This window comes from Pagrus major, chromosome 1 (assembly GCF_040436345.1).
Source record: "Pagrus major chromosome 1, Pma_NU_1.0".
Classification (NCBI taxonomy): Eukaryota; Metazoa; Chordata; class Actinopteri; order Spariformes; family Sparidae; genus Pagrus; species Pagrus major.
In genome coordinates this window covers 7,959,698-7,978,034 of record NC_133215.1, presented here as the reverse complement: position 1 = coordinate 7,978,034, position 18,337 = coordinate 7,959,698, and the positions used below count along the sequence as shown (strand labels likewise).

Below are 18,337 nucleotides of genomic sequence, written 5' to 3'. Positions count from 1 at the left end.
GGGGTTCGCGACCAGGAAGCGAGAGTTTGCCATCTACAGGCTAGCTGTTACCCTACGCGATGAAAGCACAAAAGAATCGGAAAACATAACACTTATTCTCCTAGCTTGATGATAAACGACGTAATTAGTGCGCCGATACACTGAATTTACAGATTAGCATCACCGTAGCTCGACTCGTATCCGGCTGGGACTGCTTGCTAGCTTGCTACTTAGCCATCTGGCAAAAGATTGTCGCTAGCTAACGTTAGCATTAGTTGCCGCTAGCAAGTTGGTTACTGCCTGGTGATGGCTGTGGCACATAGAGGTTGTGTCGTGGCTGGATATTTACTCCTACTGCTGCTGGCCGGGTGTCAAGCGAGGATACACCAGCTCACCCTAAAGGTAAGGCCACTATCTCAACCTAGAGTTACGCTAGCTAGCGAGCTAACGTAGTATTACGCCAGACGTCATTTTTAGCTAAGTAGTTTGCTTTAATTAGCTCTGACAGACGATGGTTTAAACGTAGTGTGGTGCTGTTGTGACATTATGAAACTCTGCGTTAAGAAAATGAACAAAAAAGTCACTTAACGTAACGTAACGGAGCTTAAAATGTAACTGTCCGCCACAGCAGCTCACTTCTTCCTGTTTTTGTTTTTGCCTCTTCCCAGAATGAAACACGTTTCGCCGTCGACCTCAACAACTTTGGTTTCTATGCTAACGGGACTCTGGATGTCAACCTGCTGTCTCTGCGCATCCCAGAACAGCTGGTGAACTACAGCACGCACCCTGTGAGAAGAGTTTGTTTTTGTGCTTGTGTGTGCTGCAGCTGACTTTAACTGATTGCAAGAGTTGGATTCATGCTCCTCAAAATGATATTTAATCGATAAGGAAGAAATGCATATATATTAGTTTTAAAGGATAAGGCTGGTGATGTTCTCTAATTTTACTTCTATCTGTTAACCCTGCAAAATACCCAAACCAACAATACTTTTATCCTACTTAGGTGATGCTTGTGTAGCCAAAGCCTGATAAAACTTATTCTGACTTATACACTCTCTCCACTCATGCCGTTTTAAAAACACACCGTTGCTCATGTTTTACCATGAACATGGGTGCTTTTGAGTCGATCCTACATACACTGTCCTGGTGCAGTAAAAACCTGTAGCTTTCATGTGTCTACCGTCTAATAAAGGTTTAAAATGCCCCAAAATATGTGAAGTTATATATTTGTGATCTGTCTTGTTAAGATTTAGGAGAGTCAAATAGGCGACAGTGCCTCATAAAGGTTGGGAAATGGTGGAAGGTTCACTGGCGTATTGTTTGTGTTGGTATTTTAATTGTATTTGTAGACAATAAATTAAATATACAATAATTTAAAGGTATAATATGAAGCGTTTCTGCTTCAAAAAAGTCTGAAATTACCTTTTTTTTTTTAATTTCCGTTGAGCTGTGTAATTCTGTAATTTTATTCACAGTCACAGCATGAATCATTTGGTCGCCTGTTGCAATACAACATCAGATGATTTGTCAGAGAGTGAGGAAAGAAGACAGCAAACATGACTACATTTAAAGTGAATTAAACTCAATTAAACCTTGCCACTGAACATCTCTGCTTGAGTTGGGTTCGATAGACTTCTATCAGCATTGGTGGTTGTTTTGATAATGAAGACGACAACTCGTTTGATCCCACGCTACTTCACAATGTCATCAAATTGTGTCTTTTGTTGTTATTGTTTTGATTGAGAGACCCCTAGAGGCAAAAATTTAAGTAATCCCACAGTTGAACCCGATCATCTGATAATTTGTATTGTGCAGGTGCACAGGCTGTTCATTAGATTGAGATGACTGTTTGAACAAAGATGAAGGAAACAGCTTAGTTCAGTCAAGCTAATGTTGTGTTAGGACAACAAAACTCTTGACAAGTTTGTTATTGTCACATGTAGATCATAAACAGACGGTCAAAATGTGACAGTAAAGCAGTTTGATATACAGTTTGTTATATGTTCAGATGTCAAGAGCTCAATCCTGTTCAGCCTCATCACATCTTTCCAACATGGAGGAGTCTCATATGAAGGGAGAGAACTGAATGTTTGAAAAATATTAGACCCATGGAGAAAAATCAGAGCAATGCACTTTATTTTTTTACCAAATTAAGAATATCCTTAGTAACTATTCGATGTAAAAAAAAATTAAATGGCTCTCTGTAGAGCGCATACCTCTGCCAAGGCCCAACAGTCCCCTTTTGTACTCAATTACAGATACGAGCCATCTAAATACACCTGCTTTATTCTTTTATTCAGTAGTTTATATATTATCCTGCTGACAAACCAACTATCCACACAACCAACAAAGAGACACGGGTGAAAACATCACCTCCTTGGATGAGATAATAAAGACTTGCTGTACAGTGGCATACTGGACTATATACTGAGATAGTAATTTATGAACATTGCTGGTATTCATTAACTTTAGACTTCAGAAAGCGTAGATGGATATTTTGCTGCGCTGTTTTATAAGTTGGAGACTTGAGAAAACCTCTATTTAATATTCGCCTTTATTTGTCTTGAGTATTCAAAGTGCACACTTTGGTGGTTTTGCCCCTGAGGTCATTTGGTGGAGTGATGATGTGTTTCATCAGCACACAACAAGGGAACTACAGTAATTTGCATTCTAGCTTGTGGATGGTTTCACCTGTAGTGTTTGAACTGCTTATTTTGCTTTGGCCTTTGGAAGTTGGTGCTTTTCACCCACTGACTGACCACGTTTCTGACTCTCTTTAGGTTGGTTTCACTCTCTCCCGGTCACGTGTGAATGGAGTCTTGTCCTACACAGTGAGTACATGCAATCATAAATACTTATAGTCTTGTTTTAATTATCCATCCCTCCATTTTCTTCTGCTTATCTGGGGTGGGGTCGCGGTGGTGGCTGGCTGGCTGGCTAACCCGGGTAGTCCAAATGTCTCTCTCCCCAGCAACGCTTTTCAGCTGCTTCTGGTCAGATTAGATATGTTATCCCTCTGAATCTCCTCCCAGTTGGTCGTGCTCAGAAAATGTCCTAAGGGAGGCGCCTGGTAGGCATCATGACCAAATGTCCAAACCACCTCAGCTTGCTCCTTTTGAAAAAGCAGTGCCTCTACTTCAGGCTTCCTCCCGATGTGCGAGCTCCTGACCTTTCTCTGAGGCAGAGTCAGCCGCCCTACAGAGGAAACTCGTTTCGGCCTTTTGTATCTGCACTTTCATTCTTTCGGTCACTACACAAAGATCATGACAGTGTGTGAGGGTTGGAACAGCCACAAAACCTTCTGATGCCACACCAAACTGCCTGTCCATCTCACGCTCCACTTTACAACTCCACTCCAAACTCCATGGCCTCAGCTGCTGACTCTCATCCCAACTGCTTCACATTCGGCTGCAAATCGCCCGTGCCTGCTGGAGGTCAAGGACTGAAGAAGCCTGCAGAACCACGTAATCTGCAAAAAGCAGAGATGCAATTCTGAATTTCCCAAACTGGACACTCTCCTCACCACGGCAGCACCTTCAGATCCTGTCCATTTACATTCACATATAGGTGACCCTCTTGCTCTCCTTGGAGAACTCAGTGCTCAGCTGGGGGCTTATGAGTTTACCCACACATGCCCGATGCCTCTCATCCTGGGCAACTTTGAAAAAGGAGAGAGTCAAGCACCTCTCCAGGAGTTTGGTTCCAGAACCTGCATTGTGCAAGGAGGTGAGCCCAACTATATCGAGTTTGGACCGCTTCACCTCCCGCACCAGCTCTGGTTCCATCCCAGCTAGAGAGTTGACGTTCAACTAAAGGAAGGCAGATCAACTGTCACAAACCTGCCTGGCCAGTGTCTGACATACATCCCTGTGCTGGGTTTAAAAGTGCCATCGTCTCTGCATGCATCAGATTAAGGATATTACAGGTTATGTTTAGTGGTGTGATGTGTAGTGGTCTGAAATATGTCATTTGACTATTTGTTGTGACTTTATCTTTTCCAGGCCGAGGAGACAGAGACGTGCCCGCTCACCATCACAAAGAGCAACGAGCCTCTCATTCTTTTTCTTATTGATATCCACACGCTCAGGTGTGTATGTTTCTGCACCAGTGTTGAGACATGTGTATTACAGTGCTCTGACAGCTAATGTGAAGGTTGACTGTATTATATGTGTGTGTTTTGTTTGTGTAGTGTCAATGTGAGAGTTATGGGTGAGCAAGACAACACCTTAACTGCGCAGCCAAAGGCTGAACCTCCTAAAGGTTAGTGTTGCTTACACTTAAATAGCTCGAATCTAACACCATTTTTTGAAAGCTAAGGAATATGCCATGTAGCTTGGTATGTCATAGACCTGTGTTTGTTTCCTGTAGGTCAGAGGAAAACCAGGGAAGTTGCTGGTGATGCTGCTGACCCTGCTGTTAAACCAGGAGACGATGTGGCCAAAGGTGCAGATAAATCAGGCAGTCAGTTGGACGAGGAGAAAAAGAACAATGTGCTTGACACACCTAAGGACGCGAAAAAAGAAGAGAAGTCAAAAGACAAGCCAGAAGAAAATAATGAAAAGTCAGTGCCTGCAGTAGAGGCTAAGAAAGTGACGGAAACTAATACATTCCAGGTAAGAGGTGTTTTGTGTGTCTGTTTGTGTGATCTATTCATGAAATCAGTTTCTAATGTCTATTTTCTTTTAGCTGGGAAAGAACAGCCAACTGACTTTAGCTTTGGACAAAATCAATGACGCCTACAACTTCAGTGTAAGTAGACCCTTCTTAACCATTACATGATCTAGGAAACATTGTTTGATGTGGTGTCCTGTTGAGTGACATTTGTTGTTTCGTCCAAAGTTTCACATGGTGGTCGGCGTGCTGGCGGAGGGTCTGTACAGCCTCAAGTTCCACTACTGTCAGAACAGGAAACCTGGAATCAAGTTGCCCTACTCGTTCACCGTAAGTTGAGCGATTTTGTGTTGGTACGTGCATGTTTCGGGTGTGTGCTCGTGTTAACCTGAACGTATCCTCCGCAGCTGGAAGTGACGGAGAAGAATCCAGGCGGCTACCTGTCTGCAGCAGAAATTCCTCTGTCCCGCCTTTACATTGGTATGGCTGGAGTCTTCTTCACTGCTGCCATGATCTGGGTGTACACACTCATGAAGCACAGGTACACATGCATACAGGTGCACTCACATGGATGCTTACGGTGTTGTGTAGCAGTATATTGTAGCCTTCCTTATTTAAAGATCAACTTGCAGAGTCGGTGAAAGGCATGGACACTTGCCTCTCAGGGCTTCCTTACTATTTGCGCCCACTATTTGCAGTGTCGTGTTTTACACTTCCTGTTAAGTTGTTACAACAACTATCATCCTGACAGTAACATGGTTCTGTACAAAATGTCCATCCATCTCCGTCTAGTAGACCTTTTTTTCCACAGAGGACACTTGTCATAGCAGGAAAAGCACAAGTGTATTCAATGATGGCTCAGTTCAGTAAGCCTGTCTGCACAACACCAGGACCTTTGAGTTATCTCCATGACGTGGAATACAGTCATTTCTGTGCCTTTCCTATGATGACATGTCACAATTTCTGCTGTGAAGATCTACCCAATCTACCGAAAGACCAGTTTTTTAAATACTTGTTGGACCAAAATTGGTGCTGCACGTCAACAGAGCAGTGCAGTAAATGTCAGAAAGTACTAGTGCCTCTTATTGTGTTTTTTTTTTCTGTATCTACAAATGCTTTCAGAATTACTGTAGGTTGTCAACAAAGCCACAGGGGAAACAAAATGTCTCTGCTCGAGGTGTGACAGTTACTTTGTTTTATTAGTACACAGCATTCTTGGACCGCAAAACCATACTGACACTTGAGCAGTCAGAATGACTTCACACTATGTATAAAAACCCTTCACTATATAAAATACATCCTCTCTTGTGTGCTCAGGTACAGTGTGTTTAAGATCCACTGGCTGATGGCAGCGCTGGCCTTCACCAAGTCCATATCACTGGTCTTCCATAGTGTAAGTGCACCGTCACCATAGAGCAGATTATTGTGTCCTTCTTGATGTTCATATTTGGCTTTTATTGCATTTTCTTTTTTGCTTACTGTGCTCACACTACACCTGAACTCTGTGTCATTTTATTCAACTTCTCTCAGATCAACTATCACTTCATCAATACTAAGGGGCATCCTATTGAAGGCTGGGCCGTCATGTATTATATCACACACTTGTAAGTACAATTTCCTCAGGATGTGAAGTCTACAGTTATTCACGATTCTGTTTTGTGTGTTATTATTATTATTATTATTATTATTATTATTATTATTATTATTATTATTATTAACAGTTGATGCTCTTTCCAGGCTCAAGGGGGCTCTCCTGTTCATCACCCTGGCACTGATTGGCACCGGCTGGGCTTTTGTTAAATACATCCTGTCTGACAAGGAAAAGAAGATCTTCATGATTGTCATCCCCCTGCAGGTGTGTGTGTGTGTGTGTGTGCATAAGTAACACGACTTGTGTATGAGTCTTTACTCTCAGTGAATTTGTTTTGGTGACCCTCTCGCCTGCCGTCCTCCAGGTCCTGGCTAATGTCGCCTACATCATCATCGAGTCTACAGAGGAAGGCTCCAGTGAATACTATCTGTGGAAGGAGATCCTCTTTCTGGTTGACCTCATCTGCTGCGGAGCCATCCTTTTCCCTGTTGTCTGGTCAGTGTGTGTGTGTGCGGTCTGTTTAATATGTATCCGGTGCACTTTCCAATTTAAAAAATAGATTAGTTTGAGACTAGTGTATGAGCAGCTGGCTGTTTCCACAGAGGCTAGCTGGGATAAGAAGGTCTTTATGGCAGAAAGGCACTCTTTTAGTACTGTACAGCAGCCAAACTGCCCATTTTCAGTGCATTTTGTAAACTAATAAATATATTAAACTTGCTGACATAAGTAAGAAAGTAGTAGGATTAACAGGAGACCAAAAGAAAGGCTTGAAGGCAGGTGTGATGATGGGCTGGATGAGCACTATAACCAGCCAGACAGAAGTTAGTCAAGCCCTCTTCTCAGCCAGCCCATATTATAAATCGTAATCAGTCTGTGCACATACGTCTTTGCTGTTCTCAAATATTCTTGTCTTTATAGGTCCATCCGTCATCTACAAGAGGCTTCCAGCACCGATGGCAAAGGTAAGACTCCTGATCAGTTACAGTAAAAAGAGTTTATGCGCCCGACACATCGTAATGCTTTTAATTAAACTTGATCTATGTCTTTTTCAGCCGCCATGAATTTGGAGAAGCTCAAGCTCTTCCGGCATTATTACGTCATGGTAAGAATACAGTTGAGCTCAGCTCTATTTTTCTTGTCATCCACCCTCCCATCCTTAAGATCTCACCATTATTAGATTTCCAGTGAAATTAAAATGGCCAACCACAAGCTTGATAGCTTGACATCTTAATCCCCTCATGTTGGCAACATTTAATGCTGAAGTTGTTGATGATGTTGCTGATGTGGCTTGAAGATTTTTTTTAATGATGTCGAGCCTTATTCTTACAACAGATAACACTGAGTCACAGTGTTTGGCACAGCAGCTCAGTGCTTCTCATTCAGCAGAGTCACTGCTGCAGAGCCAGAACAAAGGCTTTGTAAACAAACCCCACATAATGTTTGACCTTTGTGATAATGTCTACCATTATACTTGGTCACAAAGCGAGATTCACTGACCTTGAGCAAGATGGTAAAATGAAAATTCTCCTTAAAATACAAACTGTATTACTTTAAGTCAAACTGCAGGTTTTTGAAATTCTGTTTTCTTCATTTTCAGATTGTGTGCTACATCTACTTTACAAGGATCATAGCCATTCTGCTCAAGGTCACTATGCCTTTCCAGTGGCAGTGGTGCTATGAGGTAAGACATGAACAACTATCTGCAATATCAATCTGACTTTATTACTGTGAATAGCACTTGTTTGTAATAGAAAAGAAGACTTCCTGTTCCTTATTCTGCCAGAAACGACTGGGCTGAGTTGGCTGCAAGTTTTATTTTAATGTGTGCTAGTATGGTGTTTGCAAACACATTCAATATTTAAAGCCCTTTATTATTTAGAAATCGGTCATGAACACCATTTTCCTATCGGAGGTTTAAAAGAATATTAACATGATTGGACCAAGGACCATTTTCAAGCTGCACTGATTAAATCAACTTTATGAATGAGGTCAACAATGAGCAGCATTCTCTTTGGTGCACATGTCTTAAAAAGTCTTCTAACACACTCATTTGTGTCTTCAGTTTCTGGTGGAGGTGTCTACTCTGATCTTTTTCGTGCTGACGGGCTACAAGTTCAGACCAGCGTCCAATAACCCCTACCTCCAGCTTCCCCTGGACGAGGAGGATGTTGAGATGGACGAAGTGTAAGTTACATACCTTCCATTCTTACACATCGTCCACACAGGAAATGGATTCATCTGTAAAGCTGTTTTATCCAAAGCTCTTTACAGTTTGCCTCTCATTCACTCATTCGCACATGAGTTACTGGGCACAGATTATTGGCCTGGGCTTTAGTGCCTTTCTTGCCCAAGGACACTTCAACATGTGGCAGAAGGGGATTAATGGGAAAAATAGTCTGACTCACCAGATGTAGACTGTTGGCACGCTGGAGCACTCTCCTCCCTTCCACTATCTGTATGTCACCGGTGTCAAAGTCCCCATCACTATGTAAAGCAACAACAGCAACCTCAGAGCTGCCAAACTACACAGTGTAAACGGCAGGTTACCGTAACCCTAACCTTGTTGGTAATGGTAAGCACCTAAACAAGCAAGCAGCTGTTATCTATTCTTGAAGGGATTTAGCCACTGTATTTTGCAGGGGCACCATCGCTGCATCCTGTGTTAAGCCCTGCTCAAGACGATTGTGATGGTTTAAAAGAAATACACACAATCCTGGAAGTTTTTTCCCCTATGCCAGCATGAGAATTGGTGCAGCCAGACCTTTCTCTCAGCGCTGTAGAGAAAGTTCTGGCTATGCAAGACTAGTGGATGACCTGCTTGACCTCCTGAGCCACAGCAGTTAATCTGCTGCTTCCATAACAGTGTAGACGAGCTGTTAGGAAGCCACGTGATGTATTGTCGTTGTAGTATTAGTTAGTATAGTTGAGATTTTTCCCCATCATGCTCAAGGTGTCGTGAAGAGCTAGACAATGGAGACAGTGAGCACACCTAGCTTACTCTGTTCATTTTAGCCTGTATTTTATTACATTTTTAATGAAAAGTCATGCATCAGCTGATACCATTTCCTGTTTGCACTCACAACTATGAATGTACAAATAGCAGTTGCTGTATTACTTGTATTGCTGAAGAAAATATCTGAACAGATCTATAATAAGGCTAAATCTTAAATTAAAATGCTCCTCTCTGTTTCTCCCTGTGTCCAGAGTGACTGAGTCAGGCGCACTGGAGGGGATTTCCAAAGTCAAGAAAACGTGTAACGGACGCGATCGCCAGAAAGAATCCACCTTGTGAGCGGGAAGCTGCATCTTTGGGGGGAGCTGGGGGGGACCCAACAAAACATCCCCAGGCCAGCTGATACAAAGGGGTGCACACGGACCAAGGCTCCCCCACCCCCAGTGACGGCTTTCCTTTTGAAACTCTTTAAGTGGTTGCAGTGGTCGTGGTCGTGGCCACTGTCTGGCTATGCAAAAAAAATAAAAGACTAACTTTGTCGGACGCTCTCTGTTTCCTCGGAAAACCTCCACCCAGAAACTCTGAAAGGTTTCAGAAGGAGACGACTCCTGCCACATAGATGGGTGGAGATATGGAAAGGAAATCTTTAGTTTTCATTCTCACTCTCTCTCTCTCTCTCTCTCACTCTCTCTCTGTCTCTCTCTCTCTCCAAAGATAATTATCATTTTAGAGAAAGACTTGCTTTCCGTTGTGTTTATATCGGATATTTAAAAACGGTACTTCTGCCTCTTAGCTGTACCTTGTCGTGTGTGAAGTGAGTACGTGTGTGTGTGAATGTGAGACGACACAAGATTTGGACAGAGCGTTTTTTTTTTTTTCTTTCTTCCCTTTGAAGACAATGGCCCACACTCAGGTAAAAGGCTAATCAGTATGTATTTAAAATTTAGACAACAATCTTATTCTCTTTCCCACAGTTCAGAGGTCAGTAAAGTCCCATCGGTCATTATACACCTTCATCACCACATAGTACAGTGCAGTTACGTTGTTCTTTATATATTTGATTTGTATATTGAAATATATTAACTTAAGAGGGTGTATATTTCAATATATTTACTTCTTGCATATTGAAATGTTATATTTCAGTATTATTGTTTGTGTTGGAGAGTCCCAGTCCGTCACACGGTGGACCGCTGCTGTAATTTAGTGCTTTTGATTGGTCGAGGTCAGTTGACATCTCTGTGAATTCAGCCCAGACGGTGACATGTGCAGGTGTTCCCATCACTCTTTGAAATAACCAGAGCAGTGGCCCCTACTTGTGTTAATCGACGGCCTTGTGTTTTTTGTTTTTTTTTATGGCCATGCTGTTCCAGTCCGGGCGGAGAAGTGACCTAACTGATCTTTTTTATTTTTAATTTTCTGCTATTGGTTTTACCTTCTTGCTCTTGATGTGAAGCTTATTTTATTAACGACTCATTGATGAAAGATCAGAAACATGTGCAGCCGGGGCGGTGGAGACGGCCATTTGTAAATAATTTACAGAAGAAGAAGACTGTTGATACTAAAAGGAGGCACATAAACACTTTCATAAGAACTGCGTAGAGGCTTTCTAGACAGTGCTTCAGACTGTAATGACACAGGTTCGGTTTCAATGAGATTTTTTTGGATTCCTTTTAATAGACGGGAAGAGAAAACGTGTGGAATCGAGGAAAAAGACTACTGAGAACCACAGACACTCCTGTACAGTGTTTACAGACTGTTCTTGTGTCTCCAGGTGTCGGGCGTTGCGTACCTGAGAGGACGGGCGTAACCAGTCTGTAAACCATTTGAACAGAGGAAATTTTGTGCTTGTAACAGAGAGCTGTTTGATATCTGTGTGAATTGTCACAATAAAGCTGGTGTTCTGGAAAGGTCTCACATGAAGCTGTTATGTGTGTGTATACAGTATGTAATGTATGTCTTAAAGCATTTTATTTTTTTAAAGGTCCAGTGTGTAGGACCTGCCCTTCGGTGGCCACTTAAAATGAGAAGGGCCCAGTTTGTCTGATCTGTGCTACTGTAGAAACATGGCGGTGCAACAACACATAAGCCTCATTCTAAGGTAACAGAAACACCACAATTCTTAGTTTCAGGTGATTATACACTGATAAAAACACAATTATTAATATTTTGCCCCTTTTCTGTCAATAGATTCCCCTAAATCCTTCACACACTGCACCTCTAAGTCTGAGCTTATAGAAAACTCATTTTGCATTTCCATAAAAAAAAGAAACGTTTAAAAAGATAAACACTGAATCCACACATCCCATCATGCAACATAATAATAATATAGAGCACTTATTAAACCAAAGTACAAAATGCTCTACATAGATTAAATAAAATACCAAAATGATCAAATATGCAGATCTAAAATAATAAACATAAAAAATATGTATGCAGATTAGATCAAATCAGGACATGTTTTCCGATAACGGTACATTTTGAGGAGAGACTTAAAAGTAGACACTGACTCAGACAGCCTTGTTTCTTTTTGCAGGTCATCCCAGAGCCTCGGGGCCCTGATAGCAAAAGCTCTGTCCTCTTTTAGTTTTCAGCCTGGAAAAGTGATATAAAGTCAAGTATTTTCCTCAGACTTTATAAAGCTCCTTCATTATAGAAGAGGATTAGAGCAAGTGCGCGTTATTTACTCCCTTTTTTCAGCCGAACTCTTCAGTGTAGCTGCTCAGCCAGCAGGCGTTGGTGCACATTCTCTCTGAAGTGGATACTAACGTGGCCGTGCACCTCGAGGATGATAATGACATTATTTCAAGTCAATACGAGATCTCAGGACCTCCAGAGACTTCTGTTACTCTGGATGAGCTGTGAAGCCTTTTTATGTTTTTATTTTCAGTTGTTTTTAAAGGGGCACTATGTAGTTTTTGAGAAGAAATCCAAACTCAGAATTTTAACATTTACAGTATTAATGAGGTGATAACTTTCCATAACTGAATAAACGAGCTCTTCTCAGAGGAAAATGAGGTCACCAGAACACTGTCTGAAGCTAGAAAGGTGGCAGGGTCCGCCACATATAAACAAAGTACAACACAATTTCATGCTGTTTTAAGGTCAGTTTGTTTATTTAGTTTGTTTAGGCATAAAAAAATGAAGATCTTTCTCTTCTGATTAAAATATCTTCCCCAAAAACTACATAGTGCACCTTTTAAAACAAGTCCCCATCTACTTCAGTTGTTCAGGAAAATACTGCAACACTGTTTTGCTCTGAAGCTCCAGAAATGTTTTGTGGACTACAAAACTTCACCTGACTTTTCATCGGCATGAAGGTGAGTGGAAAACGACTGAATCTTTATTTCTGGGTGAATTTGTCCTTTAAGAAGGAAAACACCCCAATTACAGCGGTATGGTCTTTTAAAGTGAGCTGTCTAGTTAAGGTACATTTCCCATTTTAACTTGTCATTTTGGTTATCTTGTAGATGTTACAGCCACATCAGAAGAGCAGTTTAAACGTGGGCTCGTCTCCATCCCTTCATGTCTGAACATTGAGGGTTAATGATGGCGGATTCTTGAACAGACTCCCTCGTCTCTCTGCAGCAGCACACTGGAGGTGAGCTCTCAGTTATAACTGGCACATATCGTCTGTCCGGGGTTGGCTGCTCCACTAGTTGTGCAGCCTTGTGCCAGCTCAGCCCCTCCCTCCTGCAGCGAGCTCCAGACGGACGCTGGTCCTCACTGCAGTCCGCAGTAAAAACCCAAACCGGCGCCCGTCAGAGCGCAGCAGACTGCAGTCTCCATCACACACCTCCTCCTCCTCCTCCTCCTCCCTGCGCTCCCCTGGCAGGTGGAAAGGACACCGACACACGCGGGGCCGGGACAATGTGAGTAGCAGCTCTTATATATTAATGTTAAATTTAAATCACACAGGTTAAAATGCGCATTTTCTCCTGAAGCTGATGCGTATTTTAGTGACTTTTCCGCCGCGTCATGGACAGGTAAAGTTGATTTTTTTTGCGCCATTATCGATCGGACGTGCGTGCGTGCGTGCATGGAAACCTGATTTTATTCAGTATATTTTACAGGCTGCTGCAACTCTTGTGCAAACACATGAATACAGCAGCAGATAGACATGAAACTGAGCTGCTGATTTTATTCTAACATGATCCATCCCGTCGTTAAATAGTCTTATTTTCTCTATCAAGGTGTTGTCTTTAAATGAGGTGATTTTGTTAAATCAAACAGTCACAGATGCTCTGATGAAGAGCTGATGAAGAGGATGTAATGAGCGGATCGATGTTCATCCGTGACCTCAAAACGCCTTTGATTGTGAAAAGGCTGATGATGCAGCAGATCTCTCTCTCTCTCTCTCTCTCTCTCTCTCTCTCTCTCTCTCTCTCTCTCTCTCTCTCTCTCTCTCCTCTCTCTCTCTCTCTCCTCTTCATCTCGTCTCTGCAGTGCAAACAGCGGATTGCAGCACACAGAAGCACACCGTCACAGCTGCTTCACATCTGTCAATCAACATTTTTTTCCTCCAACATGTTTAAATCCAGAATTTAAACAGACTTTGGACCGTGTCTTCCTCAGTGAACAGTCTCAGCCTCCCTGTGTTGTTTCCCTGCAGGCTGAGTGCGTTTTGAAATGAAGATGTGTCTTTTGTCCTTCCTCAGGGCTTTCATCTCAGTCTTGGCCTTTTTGGCCCTGGTGGTCTCTTCTGAAGGAAGTGTCGGGTGAGTCTGTCTCTTCAGATGACTTGTGAGATGTACCTCATGGCCAAAAGTATGTGGACACTGTTAGACTGTTACCAGGGTTGGGTCAGATTACTTTTATCTGCAGCGTCATACTTGAGTAAAAGTAAAGATGTCGTGTTAAAATGTTATTTTGGTAAAGTGAAAGTCATCCATACGAATAGTACTTGAGTAAGAGTATCTGATATTAAAGGTCCTATTTGTAAGAAAAGTTGATTTTTCAGTCTCATTCCCAACTCAAATAATGACGATTTGAGATTGTAGGACCGGTCGGCCGACATCCCAAAGCACTTGTACTTTAAACAAGTAAGCCCTTTAAATGTATCAAAAGTACAAGTAATAGCCTGTATTTACATTTATGTATAAACTTTATACTATGAGTCAACCGACTATCAGATCAGATATTCAGCATTTTTCTGATTATCATGATAATGTTGTTTTTTTTAATTTAATATCTGATAAAATACAATAACTTAAAAATACGCTGCTTTGGCTCTGATGCAGCAGTCTGCAAAGTAACTAGTAACTAAAGTCATCAAGTAAATGTAGTGTAATAATATTTTCCTCCAAAATGTAGTGAAGTGGAAGTATAAAGCAGCAGAAAACAGAAATCCTGAAGTACAAGTACCTAAAAATTGTAGTCTACTGAAGTACAGTACTTCATTGCATCTTAAACTAAAAAAACTAAACAAAAGATGCAGTCACACAAATTTGAGTTCAACAAATATTCTTTATTTACAGTTACCGCACAAGCTACAAGTGTACTGTGTGTAATCCAACACACGTGGGTCTCTGATCCTCGTAGACGTTCTTGTGTCGCACATTGTTTAACTCGTTGTAATGGTGACATTGCCGTGAATGACGAGCTGTTTCTGAGGGACCGCTGCTGCTTCAACCTTCCATCTCGACTCGGCACGGTTTTTTTCTCCACCCACTCGATCCGCCACATGGTGGAGCACTTGTTGTCTAAGAAACCCCCTCGTGTCAGATGTGCTTTTCACGGCTCAGAGCATTGATTTTCATAAAAGCTGCATCATTTTGAAAATGTCCAGTGTGTGGGTGTGGGCCCATTATACGTGGTTCAGTGCGTGACACCTGAGTTACAGCCTCCACATGTGATCTTATTGTTGAACACTTCATTCCAAGACAAAGGGCTTTAATCTGCTGCTACACCAGCCTCCTCTCTCCTAGCAAGGCTTTTAACTGGCTGCATTGCAAACAAGGCATTGTGTTGTCATGTCCCTCTGCACTCACACAAACTGTACTGTCTTCTGACCACATGGAGGAGCATTGAGTCTTCAGAGCAGGAACGTCTAGCTTTTCAAGGCTGAACACTAATAGTGATTGTCCTTTTGTGCTTATTGTTGCTGAATCAGCCTCCAGCAAATCATTTTTTTCCCTCATTTTCTTCAACAAAGTGAGATGGGGAGTTTTTATTGATTTTGAAAGTGGACTTTTGGGCCTTGGCTAAGATGTGCAGTCTACTGAGTCCCATTCTGTCTTTTCTCTTGCTCAGTTTTCTTCTGTTTTGTTTTCATGTAAAACATTTTGTAGCTTTTGTTTGAAGAAGTGCTAGTTTGCTTGCTTGCTTGCTTGCCACTGATGTTGGGTGATGCAGTCTGGCTGTAGTTCATCCCAGAGGTGTTAGATACGGTTGAGGTCAGGCCTCTGTGAAGACACCACACTGAGAAAAACATTCAGGAACAGGAACAGGACAATTGCCCCAGTACACTAATGTCTGAAATATCACTGTAGGGTGTAGTGGCAAGGTTCAAAAAAACAAAAAAACAAAAGTACGCAACAGTCAACAACCATGTCCAGATACGTTTGGCCTGTTAGTGTGTGTACTGATACTAAATTTAATCCTTCATCACTCCGTTATAGACCGAGTACCAACACCAGCTTCTGCACAGAGTCAAAGGAATGTCTGGAATATGAGCTGGTCTGCAAAACAGATGAATATGAGGTGAGTGAGTCCCAGTCAAACAGCATATACAGAGTTTACCTTACACATGAAGGTGACTCATGTCTGGTTTGCGTGTGTTCAGGTGAGACACTACAGCCCCACCCGCTGGGTGTCAACAGATGCCGAAGCCTACTTCATGGGCGTGGGTGCGGCCATGGCCTTCAGGAGACTTTTCCAGTACATCACTGGAGCCAATGAAGGAGGTGAGGACCGGACGGCGGCAGAAAATCAGCTCTCATCAAGGGTGTGTTCATTTTGTGCGTCTTATACTGTGTGTGTGTGTGTGTTTTTCCTGTGCAGGTATCCAGATGGAGATGACCGCCCCTGTCCTGGTGAAGATCCCAGAGGAGACCAAGATGTGGGAGCCGGCTGTCTACTCGCTCAACTTCCCGCTGCCGGCAGCCTATCAGGACAAACCGCCTGCGCCCACCAATGACAAGGTGAGCTGAACCTGACAGGTAGGGGAGGGTGCAGGGTGAGGCAGTTTTTCCGGGAGTCTGTGAGCTCGTTGCCCTTGCCAGTCATGAGGTCAAATGCTTTTATCCTTCCTGTGTCTGTGAGTAATTTGATCATTGAGAATTTTGCTCCGAGATCAATAGAGAGGGTTGATGGATGCACAGTATGTAGCAGCCGGCTCTGGCGCCGCTTTCACTGACTCGGTGAAATAGAAATGGATTGAGCTGTGTCATGATGGTATCAGTGCTGCTGTCTGGTATCTGTATTTCATCTAAAAATAGGCTGTAGATATCCACAAATATTAAATCAACGAGTTAAAACAACATTTAATTATTTATTTGTGCCTTAAAGGTGCAGTACGTAAGAATCAGCCACCTTGAATTAATACTCCCAACAAATAGGAGCAGCATATTATCAGAATAACTGTTGTTTTTATACATCCATAACTAATTATTGTTATGCAACACGAGTTATTGTTGCTAATGTTGTGTCCGTGTCCCCTCCACAGCTGTATTTCACTGAGATGCCAGAGATGGACGTCTACGTGAGGAGCTACGGAGGCTGGATGCTGTCGGTCACCTCCAGGCTTCACGCTCACCTGCTGACTAAAGAACTGGAGAGAGTCCGAGCTTCCTACAACCACAGCTACCACTATGGAGTCGGCTATGACAGGTATGACACGCGTCTGTGAATACTCAAGATTTGTTGTTGCTATTGGTTAACATGTCATTCAAAGACGGACCCTCCTCCTGGCTCAACGGTTGAGACAGAGTCAGAGATCAGAGAGAGATCAGAGTGACCTAGAAAGTAAACTAGCGAGGCGTTAGCGTGATCACAGAAGTGAATCAGAGAAATTAAACATTATTTTATGATTGTTTCACAGCGTTTATGTTCTCAAGCACAAATAAACACACCCAAATCTCCACACAAACCTCCTGATTTTGTGCGAAAGCAACCAAAGTGCACGCTTCATCCTGTCTGCTGTTTGCCTTTCTGCTCTGTGTGTGTAGTCCCGCCCTCAGTCAAACAGAGACACAGGCCTGCAGCTCTTTGTATATCCATAACAGGCCACGTGCTGTTATTGGCTGGAGGCTACACACCCACTGCCCAAAGGTTTACACCCAGAAACCACCTGAACGCAGCACAATACCAAGAAACAATCCAGTATACAGACACACATCACTGCTCACGTCACACACTTCTAACGGTTGTGTTTCTCTTTCTTGCTCTTTCCCTCTGTGAAGTCCCTTGAAGCTGTTGAACAGGCACAACGAGGTGTGGTACGTGGCCGAGGGGCAGCCGATCTGCACAGATCCCCAGGAGCCGACCCCTGCACACACTCCCAGGCCGACTATGACCGGCTCGCCCACAGACTCTGCGTCTGAGCCTCTCCCACACACACTCTCCGATTCCCCCGCACTCACTCCCACCAACCTTTCCTCAAACACAACATCCAACTCCTCTTTACAAACGCCCTCCGACACCCCAGCTCTCTCCCCTTCTGATGCTCCACCCAGTCCTTCATCCAACATGCCCGCTGACGCCCCGTACAGCCATACCCCCACCTCCGCCCAGATCCTGCTGGACCCAACGACCAACTCCTCCGACCCTGCCTCCGTGAGCCCGTCCCTGGAGCCCCAGTCTGACGCTGCCCTGTGGAACAGCACAGCCCACAGCTCTCCGGATACTGACAGTCACGCCGAGGTCGAGCCAGATGACGCTCATTAGCGGCACCGGTATAAGCAGCTCCTCCAGGTATATTAACAAAGGAATCTGAACAGAAAAGAAGCAGTGGAGGTGGGTGATAGATGGAGAAGCTGCTCTCTTCCTCCTAATCTCTCTATTCCTATGTATTACACCAACTCCTTCTTACGGCACTTAGTGTTTAACTATATGTTTCTATCACAGCTTTGCACCAGCAGCTTCCTGTAACAGCGAACACACACGCTTCGTCCACTTTGTCGCTCATAGAGTTAAGTAAAGGTGTATGTATTAGTTAGAAAGTTAGAGTCCATGGTTATTGTGTTGATTGATCCAGCTACAGCTGA

The 18,337-nt window shown here is 43.1% G+C and overlaps 2 protein-coding genes across 2 annotated transcripts; both read left to right on the top strand.

The window, feature by feature from the left end:
* gpr108 (G protein-coupled receptor 108) lies at nucleotides 1-11,048 on the top strand. The gene is made up of 18 exons (XM_073465324.1): nucleotides 1-381; nucleotides 648-767; nucleotides 2,760-2,810; nucleotides 3,981-4,066; nucleotides 4,169-4,239; nucleotides 4,348-4,592; nucleotides 4,666-4,728; nucleotides 4,819-4,920; nucleotides 4,998-5,131; nucleotides 5,908-5,983; nucleotides 6,121-6,194; nucleotides 6,328-6,445; nucleotides 6,546-6,676; nucleotides 7,100-7,143; nucleotides 7,234-7,283; nucleotides 7,779-7,862; nucleotides 8,244-8,365; nucleotides 9,386-11,048. The coding sequence occupies exons 1-18, from the start codon at nucleotides 286-288 to the stop codon at nucleotides 9,471-9,473; spliced, it is 1,755 nt and encodes a 584-aa protein (XP_073321425.1). The 5' UTR covers nucleotides 1-285; the 3' UTR covers nucleotides 9,474-11,048.
* A 1,397-nt stretch (nucleotides 11,049-12,445) lies between these two features.
* On the top strand, nucleotides 12,446-18,337 carry LOC141005201 (uncharacterized). The gene is made up of 10 exons (XM_073477004.1): nucleotides 12,446-12,451; nucleotides 12,720-12,732; nucleotides 12,831-13,003; nucleotides 13,744-13,748; nucleotides 13,790-13,849; nucleotides 15,752-15,833; nucleotides 15,916-16,036; nucleotides 16,134-16,273; nucleotides 16,798-16,961; nucleotides 17,534-18,337. Exons 1-10 carry the CDS (start codon nucleotides 12,446-12,448, stop codon nucleotides 18,015-18,017), a joined length of 1,248 nt encoding a protein of 415 aa, XP_073333105.1. The 3' UTR covers nucleotides 18,018-18,337.